This window comes from Manis pentadactyla, chromosome 5 (genome assembly GCF_030020395.1).
Source record: "Manis pentadactyla isolate mManPen7 chromosome 5, mManPen7.hap1, whole genome shotgun sequence".
NCBI lineage: Eukaryota > Metazoa > Chordata > Mammalia > Pholidota > Manidae > Manis > Manis pentadactyla.
In genome coordinates, this window is record NC_080023.1 from 164,057,647 (window position 1) to 164,079,576 (window position 21,930).

The 21,930-nt window shown below is 51.4% G+C and overlaps 1 protein-coding gene across 4 annotated transcripts in view; it reads right to left on the reverse strand.

Moving 5' to 3' along the window:
* Positions 1-21,667, reverse strand: part of ADA (adenosine deaminase) — a 30,346-nt gene extending 8,679 nt beyond the window's left edge. For 2 of the 4 annotated variants that reach the window (XM_036902190.2, XM_036902189.2), the window contains exons 1-3: positions 21,514-21,666; positions 10,870-10,931; positions 5,797-5,919 (exon numbers count right to left, since the gene is read on the reverse strand). In XM_036902190.2, the coding sequence (XP_036758085.1) occupies positions 5,797-5,919; positions 10,870-10,931; positions 21,514-21,546 (218 nt within the window). In that variant the 5' untranslated portion in view covers positions 21,547-21,666. Of the gene's footprint in view, positions 1-5,796; positions 5,920-10,869; positions 10,932-21,513 lie in introns of all 4 variants that reach the window. The other 2 variants (XM_057503013.1, XM_036902193.2) reach the window with 2 other exon arrangements.
* Between the last annotated feature and the right edge of the window lie 263 nt (positions 21,668-21,930).

Genomic DNA, 21,930 nt, shown 5'->3' on the forward strand with positions numbered 1-21,930 from the left:
ACCGTAATCAAGACAATTTGGTACTGGCACAAGAACAGACTCATAGATAAATGGAACAGAATAGAGAGCCCAGATACAAACCCACACATATATGGTCAATTAATACACGATAAAGGAGCCGTGGATATACAGTGGGAAAATGACAGCCTCCAACAGCTGGTGTTGGCAAAACTGGACAACTACATGTAAGAGAATGAAACTGGTTTATTGTCCACCTCCATACACAAAAGTAAACTCAAAATGGATCAAAGACCTGAACATAAGTCATAAAACCATAAAACTCTTAGAAGAAAACATGGGGAAAAATCTCTTGAATATAAACAGGAGCAACTTTTTCCTGAACACATCTCCTCGGGCAAGGGAAACAAAAGCAAAAATGAACAAATGGGACTACATCAAACTAAAAACTTCTGTACTGCAAAGGACACCATTAGCAGAACAAACAGGCATCCTACAGTATGGGAGAACATATTCGTAAATGACATATCCAACAAGGGGTTAACATCCAAAATATATAAAGAGCTCACAAGCCTCATCACCCACAAAGCAAATAACCTGATTAAAAAATGGGTGGAGGATCTGAACAGACACTTCTCCAAAGAAGAAATTCAGATGGCCAACAGGCACATGAAAAGATGCTCCACATAGCTAATTATCAGGGAAATGCAAATTAAAGGCACAATGAGATATCACACCTCACACCAGTTAGGATGGACAACATGTACAAGACAAGGAACAACAAATGCTGGCAAGGATGTGGAAAAAGGGGAACCCTCCTACACTGTTGGTGGGAACGTAAATTAGTTCAACCATTGTGGAAAGCAATATGGAAGTTCCTCAAAAAACTAAAAATAGAAATAACATTTGACCCAGTCATTCTACTCCTAAGAATTTACAAGAAAACAAGATCCCTGATTCAAAAAGCCATATGCACCCCTATGTTTATCACAGCACTATTTACAATAGCCAAGATAAGGAAACAACCTAAGTATCCATCAGTAGATGAATGGATAAAGAAGATGTGGTACATATACACAATGGAATATTATTCAGCCATAAGAAGAAAACAAACCTTACCATTTGCAACAACGTGGATGGAGCTAGAGGGTATGTTCAGTGAAATAAGCCAGGCGTAGAAGGACAAGTACCAAATGATTTCACTCATTTGTGGAGTATAACAAAGCAAAACTGAATGAACAAGAGCAGCAGATTCACAGACTCCAAGAAGGGACTAGCATTTACCAAAGGGAAGGGGAGGGATGGATAGAGAAGGGGATTAAGGGGCATTATGATTAGCACACATAATGTAGGGGTGTCTCGGGGAAGTCAGTATAGCAGAGAAGAAAAGTAATGACTCTGTAACATCTTACTATGCTGATGGAAAGTGACTGCAATGGGGCGTGTGTGGGGGAGACTTGATAATATGGGTGAATATAGTAACCACAATGTTCTCATGTGAAACCTTCATAAGATTGTATATCAATGATACTGTAATTAAAAGAAATATATGACTGATCATCAGGGAAAGGCAAATCAAAACCACACTCATATTTCACCTCACCCCTGTTAGGATGGCTACTATCAAAAAGATGAGAGATAACCAGTATTGGTGAGGATGTGAGGGAGAAAGAAGAACCCTCTAACACTGTTGGTGGGAATGTAAGCTGGTGCAGCCACTATAGAAAACAGTATGGAGGTTCCTCAAAAAATTAAGACTAGGACTGCCATATGACCCCACAGTCCCTCTTCTGGGGGTATAGCCAAAGGAGTATCTCAAAGAGCTATTTTTACTCTCATATTCACTGCAGCATTATCCACAGTATCCAAGACATGGAAATGACCTAAACATCCATAAACAGATGAATGGATAAAGAAAATGTGATACACATACACAGTGAAACATTATTCAGCTTTAAATAAGGTAATTCTGCAATTTACAACATAAATGAACCTGGAGGACATTATACTGAGTGAAATAAGTCAGATACAGAAAGACAACTGCTACATGATCTCACTTATATGTGGAATCTAAAGTAGTGGAATTCATGAGAGCAGAACAAACAGTAGCTGTTGGAAGCTGGAGAGAGGGAAACATGGAGGTTGGTCAAAGGATACAGATTCTTTTATACAAGAGGAGTAAGTTCTGGGTATCCAATGTACAGCACGGTGACTATGGTTAACAATATTGTATGCTTCAAATTTGCTATCACTATAGATCTCATTGTTCTCACCACAAACACAGTCATGAGATGTGGTGATGAATATGTCAACTAGCTTGACTGTGGTGGTCATTTTACAATGCATACATATATCAAAACATCAAGTTGTACACCTTAAAAACATAGTTTCTATTTGTCCATTATATTCCAATAACACCACAAAGAGAGGAAAGAACACAGACAAATCCAGAGGGAACTCTGAGATGGGGAAGGGACCTGGGGCTCAGACTTGAATCCTGGTTCCCATGCTTATCTGCTGTGTGTCCCTGGTTTGTCACCCTCTCTGACACCTACATCAAAGTTATTATTGTGAGGTTCTTGTGAAGACCAGTGAGTAAATCTCAACAAAACTCACCCAGGCCAGTGCCTGGAGCAGAACAAACACTCAGAAGTATGTTATTTCTGAGTACTGGCTCCAGAAGCAAGGCACAAGTTAACCTGCCAGGGCTACTGTGCGTGTTGATCAGATGATAGTGGACTGTGCCTAGCTGGAAGTTTCTATGAAGCATGAGAACAGAATGGTTTCCAGAACATAGAACATGAAGCATGAGAACAGAATGGTTACCGGAATGTAGAACATGGAACATAAGAACAGAATGGTTACTGGAATGGAGAACATGGGAGGCAAGTGCCTGGGAAACCGGCCACTCCCAGGAGGAGGGCCACAGACCTGTCCCTCTGAGGTTGAGGACGGCAGCTGCTGCCCTCCCTGTGGGGAGAGCCCTTCCCCAGGGGTGCCGGCCTCCCAGGAAAGGGGGCTTCTGGGGAACTCATTCATTCCACCCCCTGCTGGCACTCTCCTAGGCACACGCATTCAGCAAGCGAGGAGGACAAGATCCCTGCCCTCACGAGGCTACAACCTAGCACGAGAGATGAACAAGTAAATGAGTAAAATATAAAACAGAGTAGTCAAGCCAGTGAAGAGTCCTCCGGGTGCACATAAAACAAGGGTGAGGACTGCCATTTTCTGCAGTAGGACCAGGGAAGGCCTCCCTGAGGGAGAAACATCTGAGCAGAGATGTGAAGGAGGTGAGGAAGCCAGTCGTGAGGCATCTACAGGAACAGCGTTCCAGGCAGAGGGAACGGCAGAGGGCGGGAGGTCAGGGCACGCTTGGGGTTGGAGGCCCTGTAGAAGCCCAGTGTGGAGAGAGCCAAAGGGCAAGCAGCAGGAGGTGAGAGCTCTCTCCCAGCACCTGCGGTGGCAAGGGCTGTAGAGGCCACAGTCTCGTGGCCTATGGCCCCAAAAGGCCAGCAGCTCTGAAGGAGGTGATGCCCAACAGACTGCACGGCTGTACCTGTGCACCTGCTCACCAGAAGCAGGGATGCGCACAGTTGGTACCTTCCAGTCTGCGTGCCAAAGCTTCCCGCGAGGGGCCAACAGCCCTGGCACACATCTTCCTTCCCCAAGATTCCTCACATCTGCCCTGCCACTTACCCAGCCAGTGGCCTCCGTCTGCTCACACACCCTCTTGACTGGTCCTCCAATAACCAGGGCTTGGCCCATCCTCCAAACCTTTCCTCAGGTCTGGACCTCTGGACAATATCACCCTCTCCATCCCCAGCCTGGCCCACACTGCTTCCTCCAGGCAGCCTTCCCTGACTCCCCAGTCCCTTGCTTCTGCCCGTTCCTGAGCTCTGGCAGCACCTACAGCCAAGGCCCAATTCTCGCCTGCCTTGGGAAATGGCCCCATGCCCGGAAGCCTGAGGTGGCACCAGGGTGAGAATCTGGGCTTCACACCTTGCCAGCTGTGTGGTCCTAACAAGCTGCTATGCCTCCCCAAGCCTTCATTTCCTCCTCTGCAAATGAGTATGTCCACCTAGCAGGGCTGTTGACAATTACAAAAAGCATAGTTGAATGAGCTCTACAGACATTATATTCTTCCATATCTCAAAGATTCTGCTAGTGAAAAATGGAAAGAGTGAAAGGTACTCTAAGAACACCAGCACCTGGCTGTCAGCAGTAGCAGTTGTCTTCATAGTAAGAGGGTGGGCGGGGGCCTTGCTGTGGACCGTGCTGTGTCCATTCCCGGCTCCAGCCCTAGTCACAGCCCCATTGTCTGGATGAGGAAACTGAGGCACAGAGAGGATTATTTTGCCTAATGTCAGTTATTTCATGCAAGAATCTGACACTGGGATCTGTGTTCTTTTTTTTTTTTTTTTTAGAGGGCATCTCTCATATTTATTGATCAAATGGTTGTTAACAACAATAAAATTCTGTATAGGGGAGTCAATGCTCAATGCACAATCATTAATCCACCTGCAGCCTAATTCTCATCAGTCTCCAATCTTCTGAAGCATAACGAACAAGTTCTTACAAGGTGAACAAATTCTTGCATAATGAATAAGTTCTTACATGGTGAACAGTACAAGGGCAGTCATCACAGAAACTTTCAGTTTTGATCACTCATTATGAACTATAAACAATCAGGTCAAATATGAATATTCGTTTGATTTTTATACTTGATTTATATGTGAATCCCACATTTCTCCCTTATTATTATTATTATTTCTTAATAAAATGCTGAAGTGGTAGGTAGATGCAAGATAAAGGTAGAAAACATAGTTTAGTGTTGTAAGAGAGCAAATGTAGATGATCAGGTGTGTGCTTGTAGACTATGTGTTAATCCAAGCTAGACAAGGGCAATAATACATCCACGGATGCAGAAGATTTCTCTCAAAACAGGGGGGTGAGGTTCTAAGCCTCACCTCTGTTGATCCCCAATTTCTCACCTGATGGCCCCCCTGCGACTGTGCCTGTCTTAGGTTGTTCCTCCCTTGAGGAATCTTACCCGTCTCTGGCTAACCAGTCATCTTCCGGGGCCATACAGGGAAATGTAAAGTTGGTAAGTGAGAGAGAAGCCATATTGTTTGAAAAGGTTAGCTTTTTACTTCTTTGCAGATTTATGCCCTGTGGCTTCTATGCCCAGCATTTGTCTTGAGGTATCTTTACCACTTGGAGGAGTTATGATACTCGGTGAATTCAATATGAGGCACGGATTCTATTTAAGGGTTGTAATTAGGAAGGAAGAAGAAAAGCTATAGAGGTAGCAGATGGAAGAAAACATGGGAAGATTGATTATTTCTTTGACGTATCTTCTTGTAGAGTAACTTAAGCATGTATAGGTTTTAAACTACTAATTAAATTGTGCACACACATTAACATAATAGGAATACAGTTACAAAACCAAAGCAGATCTATAATTACCAGCCATCTCCAGTGAAGCCAAGAAAACCAGTTAGGCACCCTAGGCATTTGTGAAATCTATGATATAATGGATATTGTCCAACTGTACTTGAACAGTCTGAGAGAAATCAGACAAATTAAAACAGCCCATTCCTGGGGACTGTTCACGGGATCTGTGTTCTTAACCCCCACATTCTGTCACTCTTCTGTACAAGCTGGGGAATTTCAGTCCGTCACTCCCCAAAGGGAAAAACAAGGCGTGGAGAGAGTCACACAAGCACACACAATGTGAGAAGCAGAGCCGGGGGCTCAGAGAGCCCCCTCTGCCCCGCAGGCTGAGGTGCAGGCCTGGGGCTGGCCGCTGTCCCGGGGACTGAGAGCAGGGCGACTCACGCGATGGCAGGCATGTAGTAGCTGAACTTGGCCAGGAAGTCCGGGAGGCTGAGCGGCTCGTCCATGCCGATGATGTTCTGCAGCTCCTCTGCTGTGTTGGCAGGGAGGGGGACCCCCCTCTTCCTGTGGACAAAACAACAAGGGAGGTGGGCTACCCCCTGGACTGATCCAACCAACTCCTCGGAGGCCACAGCAAGAACCCTGGGGACCTCTCCATCCAACCCCTCCCATCTGGACAGGTGGGAAAACAGGCCCAAGGCATACAGCACCAGGACCCGAATCCTCCCGGCACCTCCTGTCTCCAAGGCCAGACAGCCTGCAAATCTCAAGGCAACAACCAGGGCCAAGTCCGTTTGTACATGTGAGCCCACGAGCCTGCTGCCTGAGGACAGGTCATACCAGGACAGGCCTGCATCTTCTCCTCAGCCCCAGGAATGGTGGAGCCAGCTGGTCCCATGCCAGGTCAGGGGTTACCAGGGACAATAGTGCAGGCCACAATACCCGGTGCAGGGACAGGCACCAGACTTCCCTCCTCTGCTCTCCGCCCTGCATCTGGACAGCTCTCAGACTGGCTCAGAGTGCTGGGAGAGGGCTGGGTGGAGGCACACGTGGAGGTCAGGGGTTGCTGGCCACCCACCTTAGAGCTCATCCCTGTCCCTTCCCACAGCCCCTGCATGGGGCTGGACCTCAGCCACCACTCCGTAAGGGCTTGCCGAGCATGACCCTTCTGACCTGGAGCTGCCCTTCCCTATTAGTGCCTCTTTTTCCCCCGGACCAGCAGAAGCAGGGTGTGAGGTCAGGCTGGCTGCCCTGCTTCTGGGTGCACTGGCCTTCTCTGCACTTCCTGGCTTATGGGTCACCCTGAGCCTCACTTTCCCCACTTTGAAAATAAAAGGGACAGGCAAAGAACACCAGACTTTCTAGAAATGCTCCTACCAGGAGGGACCGAAGAGACAAAAGAAACTCAGGAAACAATGCAAAGAAACCTTTAAAACCCTAAAACAAAGACCCTCAAGGAGATAAGAAGATGCTACATCCCTGAAACAAGAACATCCATTTATTCAAAAGGGGACCTTCAGAGAGTAAGAAAGAGCCCTCGGAAATTTAAAAGAATATGGAAGCAACCATCAGGCTGTAATAAAAGGAATGGAAAATAAAGTTGAGAAACTCCTCCTGCAAGTAGAACAAACAGTAAAAATAGTAGTTAAAAAAAATTAGGTGATTAAGTCAGGAAGTTCAAGCACCCAGTTATCCACAAAGCAAGAACAATATAGAAGGGAAGAAGTTATCAAAGAAATGGAAGTTTGAACAAAGAATATTTAAGCCCTTCTGTTATGTTATTAAAATATCTCCCTACATAAATACCTGTTCCCTAAGCCCCCTAAATGCGCCGCCTTCCCCTTCTGGGGGCCCAAGTCCCTACAAGTGCCCAGTGGTTACCACCAGGAATCACACTAGTGTCCATCAGCCCACCAGGCAGCCTGCTGCCGCTCCCCTCCAGCCCCACAAGACACTGAGGGGGGAGCCGGTGCCCTCGTGCGGTCCTGCCCCCAGGTCAGGCGCTCGGTGCCCCTCGAGCCTTCCTCTGCTAGCCAGTCTGCCCAAATCACCCTCATGAGACCATCCCCAGTGACCGTGGCCTCTGCAGAGCCTGTACCACTTGCTAAATACTGTACCTTGGATATCATTCTGGGAGCTGGCGGGTGGAAGGCAGAGGAGGGGACGCGAAGGCTCTGGCTCACATGTGGCCACACTCGCCTGGGGCCCCCTGGGACCTGCTAGGTGTGAGTCTCCTGGTGTCCCGTACTCCCGCTCCCCCACTGCCGGGAGGGGCTCTTCCTCCGAACCACTCTCTCTGGGACTTCCTGTTACACACCTGCCCGGGTGAACTCATCCCTTTGCATGGTTTTCAGACCAGCATCCAGAGGTCCACAGCTCCCTGGTCCCTGCCTCTACACATGGCCACTCGAGGGCCTGTGAGGTGCGGGCACCAGGTGGGTAGAGTAGCCAAGACAGACCCACGTGTGTGACCACCCCCTCGCAAGGCAGGCATCCGATGACCCCTGCATCTGCCCAGCTGCCCAGACCAGAGCCGGGCCTCCCCAGATGCTGCCTGCCCTGCCCGTCAGCAGCCAGTCCCCAGGCCCTTGTCACACTACTTCGGCTGCCCTCCACTGGCCCCTTCTTTGCCAGCCTCTCCCCTCACAGCCACGAGAGACCCCTTTAAGTACACAGATGACCTGGGAAGGCCTTTCAGAGGTGACATCTAAGCATCAAAGTTATAGAGAGTTGGAAAGCGGTGGACGGCACATGTTTCCAGGCCGGGAAGCGCCTGTGCTGAGGGCTCCAGGCAGAGCGAGCAGGCAGAGGGCAGGGAGGGCGGCTGGCGTCAGCGCAGGCCCCGCGGTAGGCGACTTGCCAAGAGCAAGCAGGGCCAGAGGGTGGGCTTCGTAGAGGCCAGGACCTCATCCCCAAAGCCCCGGGAAGCCACCAAAGGACTTCAAGCAGGGGAGCAGTGTGAAAAGCTCCGCTTTAAGAGCCCCTTCTGGCGGCCGTGTGGGGAACACAGGAGGGAAACCAGAGCTGGAGACGGAGCTGCAGTGGGGAGCCCTGGGGCAGCCATTGTTCAGGCTCCTTCGCCCAGACTGGGCCGCCGGAAGCTGCTCCAGCTGAGCTGCACAGCTCCCCTGAGGCCTGAAGCTGAGGCAGGACCGAGTTGCTTCTCAGTCCCTGTCCTGCCACCCACAGCCACTCCCAGCAGCTGCGGCTGTGTGTGGGACCACGCTCCGTCCCCGATGCTCCCTCCCCCCAGTCAGCTGTGGCCGGGTTCTGGGGCCCCTCCAGTCCTCTTCCCACCAGGGTGGGCCACAAGCCCGTGAGGAGCCCAACCAGGCAGCCCAGTGAGGACGAGGAGCTCAGGCTTTGGAGTTCAGTGTCCTTTGTCTCCCGCGTCTGCCAGATCTCCCTGGGCATGGGCTGTCTGTCCCCTCTGAGGACCTCCACGTCCTTGCCAATAAGACACAGACAGTACCTTCTTTGCAGGGTACAGAGCAGAGGAAATGAGGCTATTAGTGTCCAGGGAGACGGCAGGCTCCAAAGCCCAATGGCCTGAGTTTGAATCCCAGCCATTACTTAAAGGCAGTGTGACTGTGGGCAAGTGACCCTGCCTCTTTGTGTTTAGTAGGTCTGGCAAGTTTGAGAAACATCTGGCACGGACTAAGTCAGAAGCAGAAGACATCAGAGCTAACACATGCTTGCATGCTTTGTAAGACTTTGAGGACCATGTGCGGACTTTAGCTCTGACCCTGAACAAGGCGAGTTTGAGCAGGGGAATAAGCCGATCCAACTGTTTTAAGACAATCGTTCTGAGTACAGCACTGTGGGGACAGTAGATGGGGAGGCCAATCAGGAGGCCACAGCAATAGTCCAAGTGAGGGAAGGTAGCAGCTCAGAGCAGGACAGTGACGGGGAGCAGAGCAGCCAGGTCCAGAATGTGCTTTGGAGAAAGAGCTGACGGTCATGAAGGAGACTGAGAAAGAGGTAGGAGAAGCCCCCGGAGAGCACAGAACCCCAGGGGCAGCAGGGAGAACACGGTCAACTGAGGCCCAAGTCACAGAAGCAGAAAAGGAACCACTGGAACTGGGGGCACGTCAGAGACCAGAAACTCCCCTCCCTCTGCAGCCCAGCCCACCAGGGAGCCCTCCAGGGTTTACGGGCACCCCTATCTGAGCCTGACCACTCCCTGGTCCCCCTGCCTCCTGACCTTGAGCTCAAGCTCCACCTGGCACCTATACCCTCTCCAGGGCCACTGAGGCACCATGGCTGCTCCCAAGATGCCAAGGTATCATGGGAAACTGGGAAATAAAATCTGACCCTCTTCCCTCCACCCTGCCCCACATTTTCACCTCCTTGTCTAATGAGCTCTCTATCACCCCTTAACAAGTGTCCATGATTGATAATTCACCCTAATGGCTTCCTTGCCTGAAGTAAAGAATATCACTAGATGTGCACAGAGATAAGCTAAGTGACTTCACCCCAGTAGCCAGAGCTACAAGTTATAATTAATAGCATTAAGTGACATTTATGGAACACAGTGTGCTCGGCCCTGAGCTAAATGCTTTACATGCAGAACCTCACCTGAAACTCGAGTTAGCAGGGGTAGTGGTCAGGGCCACGGACTTAGGGGCACACCTGTGCTCACTAGACAAGTTACTTCACCCGTCATGGCTGTTTCTTCATCCATAAGTTGGGGATAATAGTACCTGCTTCACAAGTTGCGAGGTTTCAAAAAGTGAACCCAGGAGCAGCACAGAAAGTCAAACTTAGCACACAGTCACGCTAAAATACTTAGGTTGTAGCTAGATAAAAATTGGATCGATAGCAGCCTCCTAGGGCAGAAAAGGTTCTCCAAAGTATGTTGAGATTCCAAACTCTCAGGAACTTAAAGGGATCACAGATTCTCTTCCGAGTGGCAGTGTCTGAAAAACTGGGGGGTTCTGGGCTACAGAGCAGTTTTCAAATGGGGGGTCCAGAGCTGAACTGCTCAAGGCCATGAAGGGGGAGGTGGAGTCCTTCCAGCTCCAAACAAGATGAGTGCTGAATGAACACATGAAGGGAGGGGTGGCATGACTGAGGGGACCCCACGTCCCAGGTCAGCTCCGGAGGAAGGCCCCCCTCTTACACAGAGGCCAAGGCACAGCAGGGGAATAGTGTGTGTCTATATTTGAATCCACACACACTGGCCTCTAGAGTCCCTACGCTTAAGCGCTAGACCTAAGAAAGGGGCTGCCATGAGCCCTTGAGGTATGGGGAGCAGGGGCGGGTGTCCCTTACCAGGGGTCTCTGGGGACCCTTGGCTCATCAGCATCCCCGTGAGCTGAGGCAGGATGTGTGTTCTGATGAGGAACATGCAAAGATTTAGGTCCAGAGAGGGAACGCCACTTCTCCACATCTCCCAGCAGGTTGTTACCATGGTGATGTGGTAACATTGATCTGCAACTCCGGAATTCTCTGGGTTGAACGGTGGGGACCCACCCAAGCCCCGGGGAGGAAGCTTCTTATCTGTGGACATACCTGCCATAGTATAAGATGGTCTCGGGCTTGATGGCCCCATCAAGGTGGACGTGCAGTTCTACCTGCAAGGGGGCAGAGGGAGAAAACGAGAATGGGTGGGGAGAAAAGGAAAGAGAACATACACCCATGAACGCCTGAGGGGCATTTCAGAGGGTTAGCGTTCACATTAGCATGATAACCACCACATAAGGACACTTACCACATACACATCACTAAACTCTTCACACACACCATCCTGCTTAATCCTGTGTGTGGGGAGGGTTTAATGGTCATGAGACCTCAGAGGCCCTTAAACAAGGCCAACCACAGTCTCACGGAGCTAGGGAGCCCCCATTCACCAAGCAGGCAGGTCCTGCTCTCAGCCTACTCACTAAAGAAAATTCAACTTTAACAGAAAGGGTTGACTGAGACTTCCTGGACTGGTGAATATCCACAGTGTATTTCAAAAATCAGGTTCCATTTTCAAAAGCAGGTACTACCTCAGCATAGCGTCTCAGGAATCGCTATTAGGCAAAAAGATTTTTCCAGTACTCTAGGAAGGATACTGGATACTGGCCATCTTGGAGATCCTCTCCTACATGTTCAGCCCCACAAATACCCCGTGCACACTGCCAAGAGGTTAAGGACCGGGGCTTGACTCCCAGCTCTGCCTCTTTTGGATGTGTGACCTTAGACTTGTTCTCTCTGAGCCTCCGTTTCCTCAACTGAGAAACACGGAATACTGCCTCCCTACCCACGAACACTGTAAGGATTAAAGATGACGGTGTAGGCGGATCTGCACGGTCCTGGGAAGCAGCCCCGGCCTGTCACAGCCAGAGAAGCACAACAGGTACTGAGAGGCAGCGGGTGGCCACCCCGCCATCTGCTTGTTCCAGGTCATACAGGAAACTCCTGAGGTCAGGGGAGATCCAGAAAACTCCAAATTGACATCTCCACCACCAGTGCGGGGCTTTCTCTAGAACTTGGGAACCTGGACAAGAAAGCAGCTGCCCTAGCTAGGGAGGAACAGCCCTGGGGACACCCCTGTGAGCTGCCTCCTGCGGAGGTCACCCAGCCTGGGAGCCCCGGGGACAGAGCCTCAGAGCCCTCCTGTCAGCAGGAGGTCCAAGTGATCAATCTTCCTGGAAGTCACCCAGCTGACAAAGGACCGAGTAGTGCCCACACCCAGGCTGGGAGTCAAGCGAGCTGTTGGCTTCCCTGACAAACCCTGTTCAGTGCCTGCTCAGCCAAGTGTTTACTGGATTCTCAAAAAGTGCTTGGAGAACACGGAAGCTTCCAGTCCAGGGAACTGTCAACCTTGTGTGACCTTGGACAGGGACCTCGCTCTCTGAAGGAGGATGTGCCAGATGTTTCCTTAGCCCTCACATGGCTGTGACAAGGATCTAGCCAGAGAGCCAGACTCCCAGCTCCTCAACTCGCTCCCGGGATGACCTGGAGGAGGTGACTGCCAGTGCTGTGGCATTCTCACTGTCCAGTGGGGACGATAACAGCTTCCTCCCAGGGCTTCGTAAGGCTCAACTGTGTTAATGCACACAGTGTGCTTAGGCCAAAGCCCAGCATATAGCAAAGGCTGAACGGGCATGCAGAGCCATTCGTTCATTAGCCAAACTGTTGAGGTCCTGGCGGGTGCCGGGAATGGAGAGGTGAGCTTAAGGCACACAGTCACACTCCTGTGATGCTTACAGTCCACCAGGGGAAACATTAAGTGTCACACTGATATGCACACAACCCCAGGCCAAGAAAACTCCCCCAGGGGCACAGACAGTCCTGTGAATGGTAACAAACAGACGAACTTACCAGCTAGAGGGCCAACAGCCCCTTCCAGGAGAAAGCGGAGCTTGAGCTTAGATCTGAAGGATGAAGAACCACCACCGAGGCAAAGGCAGGAAGAGCATTCCAGTTAGAGGGAACAGCACAAACGCCATGCAGTGGGAGAGGACATGGTGTGTGCCGTGAACACAGGGTCACAGAAGGCAGGGTCACCATGCCCGGCTGAGGCCCACAGGAGGAGCTGGGTTTTTACCTGAGAGCGCAGAGCAGCCGTGACAGGGCTTGAGGCTGGCCAGAGGCAGGAGACGACTGACGGCAAGACCAGTGAGAAGCTGCCATGGTTAGGGTTACGAGATGGTGCCTGGGACCAGCGCGCCGAGGCAGGCATGGAGGAGCGGGTGGACAGGAAGCGGTGTCAAGGGTGCTGCTTCAGTTTGGGCCTGGGTAGGCAGGGATTCCCGCACCCAGGTCGGAGAGCCCGGGAAACATGCTAAGGGGTAAGGAGGCATGGGGTGGGGAGAGGCAGGGGAGGTCTCAGCTTAGATTTGTTAAGCGGGGGTGCCTTTGAGACCTCCAAATGCAAATGGAAGGAGCCAAAGGAGGCAAGGTTCCGGAGGTTTGAGAGATTTGGGCTGGAGACATAAGTAGGACCACAGATAACTGAAGCTGTGGCCTGAATGAGTTCACCCAGGGAGAGAGCACGGAGGAGAGGGTCTGGGACGAAGCCTTGACAAGTGCCAGCTCCCAGATGATGAGCCTGGGGAGGAGCCGCGGAGAGGTGGGCAGGAAACCCAGGGCACGCTGTGGGGAAGGCAAGTGGGATCAGAGCCCCAGGGGGCAGCACGGCCACCAGGTTAGCGCAGAGCGGGAACGTGCCCCCACCCCCACCCCCATCCCCGGGATGCCTACATCCTAATCCGCGGAATCTGTCACTTTACAGGTCAAAAGATGCGATTAAAAAATCACATGAGAGGAGGAACTTATCCTGGATTATCTGGGTGGGTCCCAAATGCACTTGCCCATTTTCTTATCAGGAAGGCAGAGTGTTTTGAGACAAACATGCGCACACACACACGGAAGCAACATGGCCACAGAGGCAGATGGGAGTGATGTGGCCACAACTGAGCAACACCTGGAGCCACTAGAAACAGGAAGAGGCAACAACTAGACCCCTCCCCTAGAGCCTTCAGAGGGCACACAGCCTTGTGACGCCTCCATGTGGGCCTTCTGGCCTCCAGAACCATGCATACATTTCTGTTGTTTTAAGCTACCCAGTGTAGGCCGATTTATTACGGCAGCCACAGGAAACTAATACAGTTGGGTCCTGCCAGAAGTCAAGGAGGAGGACAGCAGAAACATGTCCTTGGGACTAAGAACAGGGCACAGGGACCCCCCCTGAGGGTGGCTCTCAGCCCCGGCTGCCCACCTGGGAAGCTGTGGAGAGCTGCAGGTGCCCGGGCCCACCCCCGGTAATTCAATCACAGGGCAGTGGGGTGGGGGCGGCACTAGGCACAAAGCCAACGTTGAGAACCACTGCCAGAAAGGAACAATTCTAGAGGACTGAGGGGCAGCATCCAGGCTGGAATAAGGGAAGAAATAAGTAGAGGTAAGAAAATGGAGAAAGTTTAGGCCATTCTTTCAAGAATTTTACCCCTGAAGGGGACAAATGGGCCTGGGAAGGAACTGGAGGTGCACATGGGTCGAGAGTTCCTTTTTAAAAGGTGGGGATGGTGTTGGCAAAACTGGACAGCTACATGAAAGAGAATGAAACTGGATTATTGTTTAACCCCATACACAAAAGTAAACTCAAAATGGATTAAAGACCTGAATGTAAGTCATGAAACCATAAAACTCTTAGAAGACCGCATAGGCAAACATCTCCTGAATATAAGCATGAGCAACTTCTTCCTGAACCCATCTCCTCGAGAAAGGGAAACAAAAGCAAAAATGAACTCATGGGACTACATCAAACTAAAAAGTTTTTGTATGGGAAAGGACATCATCAACAAAACAAAAAGGCATCCTACAGTATGGGAGAATATATTTGTAAATGACATATCCGACAAGGGGTTAACATCCAAAATATACCAAGAACTTACACACCTCAACCCCCAAAAAGCAAATAACCTGATTAACAAATGGGCAGAGGATATGAAGAGATGGTTCTCCAAAGAAGAAGTTCAGATGCCAATAGACACATGAGAAGATGCTCCACATCACTAATCATCAGGGAAATGCAAATTAAAACCACAATGAGATAGCACCTCACACCAGTAAGGATGGCCAGCATCGGAAAGACTAAGAACAAATGCTGGCAAGGATGCGGAGAAAGGGGAACCCTCCTACACTGCTGGTGGGAATGTAAGCTAGTTCAACCATTGCAGAAAGCAATATGGAGGTTCCTCAAAAAACTAAAATAGAAATACCATTTGACCCCAGAATCCCACTCCTTGGAATATACCCAAAGAATACAACTTCTCAGATTCAAAAAGACATATGCACCCCTATGTTCATCCCAGCACTTTTTACAATAGCCAAGATATGGAAGCAACCTAAGTGTCCATCAGTAGATGAATGGATAAAGAAGATGTGGTACATATACACAATGGAATACTATTCAGCCATAAGAAAGAAACAAATCCTACCATTTGCAACAACAGGGATGGAGCTGGAGGACATTATGCTCAGCGAAATAAGCCAGGCAGAGAAAGACAAGTGCCAAATGATTTTCCTCATTTGTGGAGTACAACAACTAAGCAAAACTGAAGGAACAAAATGGCAGCAGACTCACAGACTCCAAGAATGAACTAGTGGTTACCAAAGGGGAGGGGTGTGGGAGGGCAGGTGGGGAGAGAGGGAGAAGGGGACCGAGGGGTATTATGTTTAGTACACGTGGTGTGGGGGGTCATGGGGAGAACAGTGTATCACAGAGAAGGGACATTGTGGATCTCTGGCATCTTGCTGCACTGACAGACAGTGACTGCACTGGGGTATGGGTGGGGACTTGATAATATGGGTAAATGTAGTAACCACATTGTCTTTTCATGTGAAACCTTCATAAGAGTGTATATCAATCATACCTTAATAAAAAAAATTTTTAAGTGGGGATGACTTGGGATTGTTTAAATGTCAATGGAGATGAGGGACATCAGACATGGAGAGAGAAGAGCTGCACAAGGCTGCCGAGAAGGTGGGAGCAGGCAGACAGGGGAAGACTTACCCTGGGTAGGGAGGAGGGAGGGAGAAGGGTTCCGGGCAGAGGGAACAGCAGTGTGCTGGGAGCAGGGGGAACCGGCTGGTGTGCAGGGAATGAGGGTGGTGGAGAGAGATGAAACCAGAGAGAAAGTTTGGGGGTGGAGGGCAGGGGGCCTCACAAGTCACAGTTAAGAGGCACCTACTGGAGGGTTTTAAACAGGAGAAACAGCTTTTGAAAGCATTCCCTTGCTGCTACGTGGAAAGCAGGTTAGAGGGAAGTGGGTACAGAAGACAGCTGACAGAGAGCAGAGGGAGACAGCTCAAAGGGGAGCGCCTGGTGCAGCAGCCCGCACAGAAGGTCCCCAAGGAATGCAAGCGAGCTGCCTGTGCAGAAGGTCTCAGAGCCTTGTAAGATGGGGGGCAAGAGCACCCCTGGGGAGGGCGGGAGCAGAGCCTGCCCACCCATCATGCCCTATAGGTCCCACTGCCTTGAGGCTTCTTGGGGAGCTTCCCAGGTATGTTTCACAGGAGGGACAGAGGCAGGAACCACCTCTACAGGCAGCCCAAGCTCAGGCAGGCCTCCCACTGAAATTTCTGGAAAACTACGACTAACCATGGAGAGGCTTGTTAGCCTACCCCAGACGACAACGAGGTGCAAGCCCAGAGTCTGGGGCAGGGACCCTGCTCTATTGGCCCCATTCAGGAAAAAGGAATGCCAGTGGTCTCTGACTTACTGAGCAGCTACTCTGTGCTGGACCATCTACACGCCATTATTTCATATTTTATACATGTATCTGGTAAAGTAGAGATTTTGCTGCCATATTATAGATGAGGGAACTGAGGCTCACAGCAGTATCCAAAGACACAGACAGTCAGTGATAGATGGAGTCTTGAGCTCCTACTACCCTTTCTCCGCAGGTCTAGCCTCAGATGTAATACAATAATAACAGCAGCTGCCTACTGTTATCAGGCCCTTTATCTCATTTAATCTTGACCCTTAGGCAGGGGACACATCAGCCCCACATGCAGATAGGGAAATGGACTTGCCAAGATCAACTCTGAAATTCAGTGACCTCCGGGGATACACAGACTGACAGCGGTGGAATTGAGTGAAAACTCAAATCTCTCCACCTCTAGGCCCAAGTCCCACCCATGGGCCACACCACCTCCCTGGTGCTTGCACCGGACCTCACCCAGCCTCCTGACCTCTCTGGAGAGGAATCTCACTCTCCCATTCCATACACTTGCTCCCCGTGAGACTGATTTACAGTGAGCATTTGACAGAATCGCAAGAAATCCTTCCAAATCTGAACAGGAAGCATCCTCAGTTACCAACAAGTACTTATTAAGCCCCTACTAGGTGCTGGGCACTGTGCCCTCTCAGCTGACTTTTGAGGTGAGGCCAGGAGACAGAGCAGGCCCAGGGCTGACAAGCTGTTTTCAGCCACATCACCTCCAGGAAGTCCTCTGGGCTCGGCCACATCTGAGCTCCTGCAGCTCAGAGGGACAGAGCTGAAGGGGCTGAGCAGCCCCCTCTGTGCCTCCTGCTGCCTCGGCACCCCGCTAAGCTCTGTGTTGCTGCTGTAGCTTCCCTGGAGGTTTCAGAGAAGGCAAGTTATGTCTTCAGCCAGGGGATGTCCTGGGGGGCAACAGCCTAGAGACTCAGCACTCACCCCATTTCAAGGGTGAGAAGACCGAGGCTCAGAGTGATTAGGGAACTTGCCTTAGGGCATAGACTAATGAGTGCCACAGCCAGGAAGCCATCTGACTAACGCAGGAAGCCATAACCACCAGGATACAGTCCCTTCATCCTGCATTTCAGCGCTCAGTCAGTGCTGGCAAAATGTAAACAGCATGATCAGTAACCATGTTGAGTGAGGATTAGTAACCATGTCGATATCAGCTACCGCTGACATGCCCTCTCTGAGCCAGGCCTGCACTTGGGTTTCATGTAGAGTGGTATGAGTCCCATTTGCAGATGGGTGAACTGAGGCACAGAGTAGCAATTCACTTAAGCTCCCCCAGGGCAAGTGGGGGTCAGCACTCAGACCCAAGCTGCCTGGCCCCAGCTGGTGACCAAGTTTAAACTCCTTGCTATTCTACCATGGTCACAAGGCCCACAGAGGTTATTATTTCCCCCTACCTTGTTGCTCTGGGGCCTCAGAACCCTACCAGGTGAGAACGAATCCATATTTACTATGGATGAATATAGGTTAGAACCTCACTTTGGCCAGCCCCCACCAACCTACTCTTCTCTCCTGTCCAGAGCCAGCTACCATGCCACCCTTCCCTGCCTGGGTGGGGTACCCCTAGGATAAAACTAGACAGGTGGGCAAGCTCCTCCCAGCTCACAGGGGCCCTGCCCTCCCAAGCTAAGCCCACCCTAAGGTCAGATGAGGAATCAGAAGGCTGACAGCCTCCCCTTTGTGACGGGCAGACACCACACCTCCCTTCTCTGATCCTCACTTCCGCCTGTCAAACAAAAGGCTTCCCGGAAACCCAATCTCATTCATTCCCCTCCCTCCCAACTGCCACATGAGTTGTAACAAGCAGGGCTCTTTCCGGGGCATTTTTATTTTAACAGGTGGCTCTGGTAACTGAAAAGCACTGAAAGGCCAAAGCAGTGCCAACAGCTGGCTTTGTGGCAGGAGATAAGAGGTGGGAAAGATACTGCCAGTGGAGAGGCCCCCAGAGGCCACAGCAAGCCCCACTGCGGTCCTCAGGAGCAATGCACGCCTGAGGCCTGCTGCTTCACAAGCCCCAACCTGCACATCAATTCCCCCAAGAGCCTTCCGACCTTGGTTTTATCAGCCCATCTTACAGAGAAAAATGTGATTCCCTGGGGATCAAGGAATTGCCCATTGAGCTCTCACAGCTGCTAAGTATGAAGGCAGGGATCTAACCTCAGTCTGAGGCCCAGGGCCACCCTGATTCTCACTCCTCCCATGCACAGCAGGAAAGGCAAATCAGCAAGGCAGTAAACAGCATCTACTTCAGTTTTAGATCTGGGTTCAAGTCTAGTTCTGCTTTCTGCCATGTGACTTTGGCAAGTTCTTTCTCTCTGAGCCTCAGTGGCCTCATATGTAAATGAATGTAAAAGGACACCCCCCAAAGGGCTCCTGTGGGCATAAAAATACTTAATATACACAAAGCAGAACAGTCCCTGAGATAAGCATTCAAATATGAGAAACAAAAATGCTGGAGATTCAGCCCCAATCTTCTTGTTCATCAGGAAAGGGCAGTTTAGAAACTGCGCCCACTAGCCAGTCCAGCTTCAAGGTGCTCAGATTTTGCGTAGCATGGGTAAGTCTCTTCACCTCTCCGGGCCTCAGTTACCTCATCTGCAAATGGGCATGAAGACATTTGCCTTACCGTGTTGTCCAGGGGATTCTGTGACATGAATCACCCACAGGTGCCAGGTACCTGGGACACTCAAATGGCAGCCATTGTTATTACAATACCAGGCATCCCTCCCCGACATAGAGCAGAGGCCACTTCCAGCCTTGCCTTGTGTGGAAATGGACTGATAAGGGTCACCCTTCCACCCCATTTTGTGCCTCTTCCAGAGCTCAGCAAGCATTTGTTGACAGAACACAATCAAATCAGGTAGGCAGCTGCCTGGAGCCTTGCTACTCAAAGTGTGGCTGCAGACCAGTGGTGTTGCCATCACCTTGGGGCTTGTGAGAAGTGCAACATCGGAGGTCCTGCCCCAGACCACCTGGCTCAGAATCTGAAGGTTAACGAAAGTCGGATGATTTGAGTACACATGAAAGTTCGGAAAGCACTGCCTTGTTCTGCCTTCTTAAAGTTCACCTGGTGGTAGCTATGAGGAGCTAAAGAGCTCAGCAGAGGCTCCGGTCCCAGACAGGCCCACACCTGGGCTCTCGCATCTCCACCCCCAAAGGCTTCTGCACAGTTCAGAAAAGCTGGTTAGGGGCATGAGGTTTTTGAAGCCAGCTTAGCCACTTCCTGTGAGATCTCAGGTCCAATTAATCTCCCTGCACCTATAAAATGGGATGACACTAGCTGCCTCACACAGTCACTGTTAAGATCAAATGCATTAATGAAGGTAAACAAAATGGTGCGTGGCACAGAGCAATAACTCAGTAAGCTCAGCTATTAACACTATTATCATCTGCTCCACCCAGGGGAGGCCGGGAACTGGCTCTGGTCATGAAAACTCAAGACTTATGCTCCCGGCACGCTCGGCCAGCTCAGGCCCATTCCCTCCTCACGAGGACAGGAAACATATCACATCTCGTACACATACTGGGGGACACTCTACTTCTCTCTTAAGCATTGCCTTTTTACTGCTGGAAACACCCACACACAAGTGTGGCCCAGTTCCCAGGTGTGGAAACTGAGGCCCAGGGAGGGAAAATGACCTGCCAGTTTGATTGAGAGAGAATTGGGTGAGGCCAAAAAATAGGGATGATAGGGCTGTTATAAAAGTGATACAAGAATAGAATTGGTGCATATAGCAAGTTTGATAGAAGTGTTGCTTATTTACCTCTGTGACTCCCATCTCACAACCAGTTAAGGGTCAAGGAGCTTTGTCCACCACCTTAGGATTCATATCAGGGTAAGGGAATTCATTCCCAAGGGTAGAGGGAATCCAAAAAGCATTAAAGAAAAACCTTAAAGGAAAGCAGCTTTAATTATGGGGCACAGGGCATCCCAACAAGGTGCAAAGGGGGCATGGGGTTGGGGGCAGGAGTAACACCCTGACCAGGAGCAGCTGAGCATTTTCCCTGGGGGGGGGGCATCAGCAGTAGGGGCCAGTGCTTTCCTCCTCAGAGTCCCCCCTCTCCCCTCCCCACCCCCATAGGCTTCTCACCAACACTTTTTGACCTCTGCTGCCATCATCACTCAAGCTATTACTTAGGTAAGTCGAGGTTGATTGCTGCTCACTCCTTCCCCTGACCTGCAGCTTATTCACTCTGCTGGGCAGACTCCGGGGCTCCTCCTCCCTTCCCTGGATTGAGTCTCAGTGTTGCAAGCCTGCCAAGAGGGCCCAAGACCCGTGCAGACCCTCCCTGACCCCATCATCCCCAAGACACCACAGCTGGTGGGAAGAGGGACAAGGGACATACCCTTTGTAGCCAGTGGCTGTGGCTTGGCGCTGAATGAACCCTACCGGAGCTCAAGGGCTAAGGCCAACCCAGCGCCTCCTGCAGGAGGAAGGGCGCCCTGCTCCCCGCCCCGCCGCCCCCCAGCATGCTCAGGGTTCTCCCATGGGCACACACACAAATCTGAGCTTCTTGGCACCCAAAACCATCATAGTGCTGGAGTATAAAGCTGTTCACAAAACTAGGTATGTCGGGGTATAGACTCCAGGCCCCATTGTACAGCTGAATTTCGGAGATGTCAAGCACCCTGCCTAGACTCAGGCGGGCGGCTGCGATGCCCATTTGACAGACAATGAAACTGAGACTCAGAGTGGCCACGTCAGGGCAGAAGCAGAACTCGGAGGCCAGCCAGGGGCGCGTCCAGACTCAGGACCCTGCCTGCCTCGTTGTCGCTCATTGAACAGCCTGGAGAAGGGCGAAAACCTGAGCTGATGGAAGAAAGCGCCCACAGGGGTCCCCGTTCATTCCTGGGGCGTGGACACCACTAAGCCCTCCAGCCAGACAAGGAACCAGAACCGCGCCCCGCCCCCGAGCTCCCGCCTGCGCTTACTTTGGGCTTGTCGAAAGCGGGCGTCTGGGTCATGGTGCCAAGCGTGCGCCCCGGCGCTGCCCCCTCCGCCGAGGGTGGGTGGTCTCTGCTTCCGCGGGGCGCGTAGCACCGGCGGCCCGCCACGGTCCTCTTAACGGGCTCGGGCCCGCCCCCCGGCCCGCCCCCGGCCCGGAGACCCCGCCCCGCTCCCGCCCCGGCCCCGCTGCCGGCTCTGCGTATTTCCTGGAATTCCTGGCCAGCAGCAAAGACAAACCCGAGTGTACCCTGGGCGGTGGCCCGCCCGAAGTCCCCGGTCCCGGGTCGCCGGGTTGGAGCCACCTGTGGGCTCAGGCTCCAGCCGCCGGCCGGGCTCTGCTTCCTGCCCGGCAGCTCGAGCTGCATTCACGCTCCTGCCTGAGCGCCTGCACTGAGCCAGGC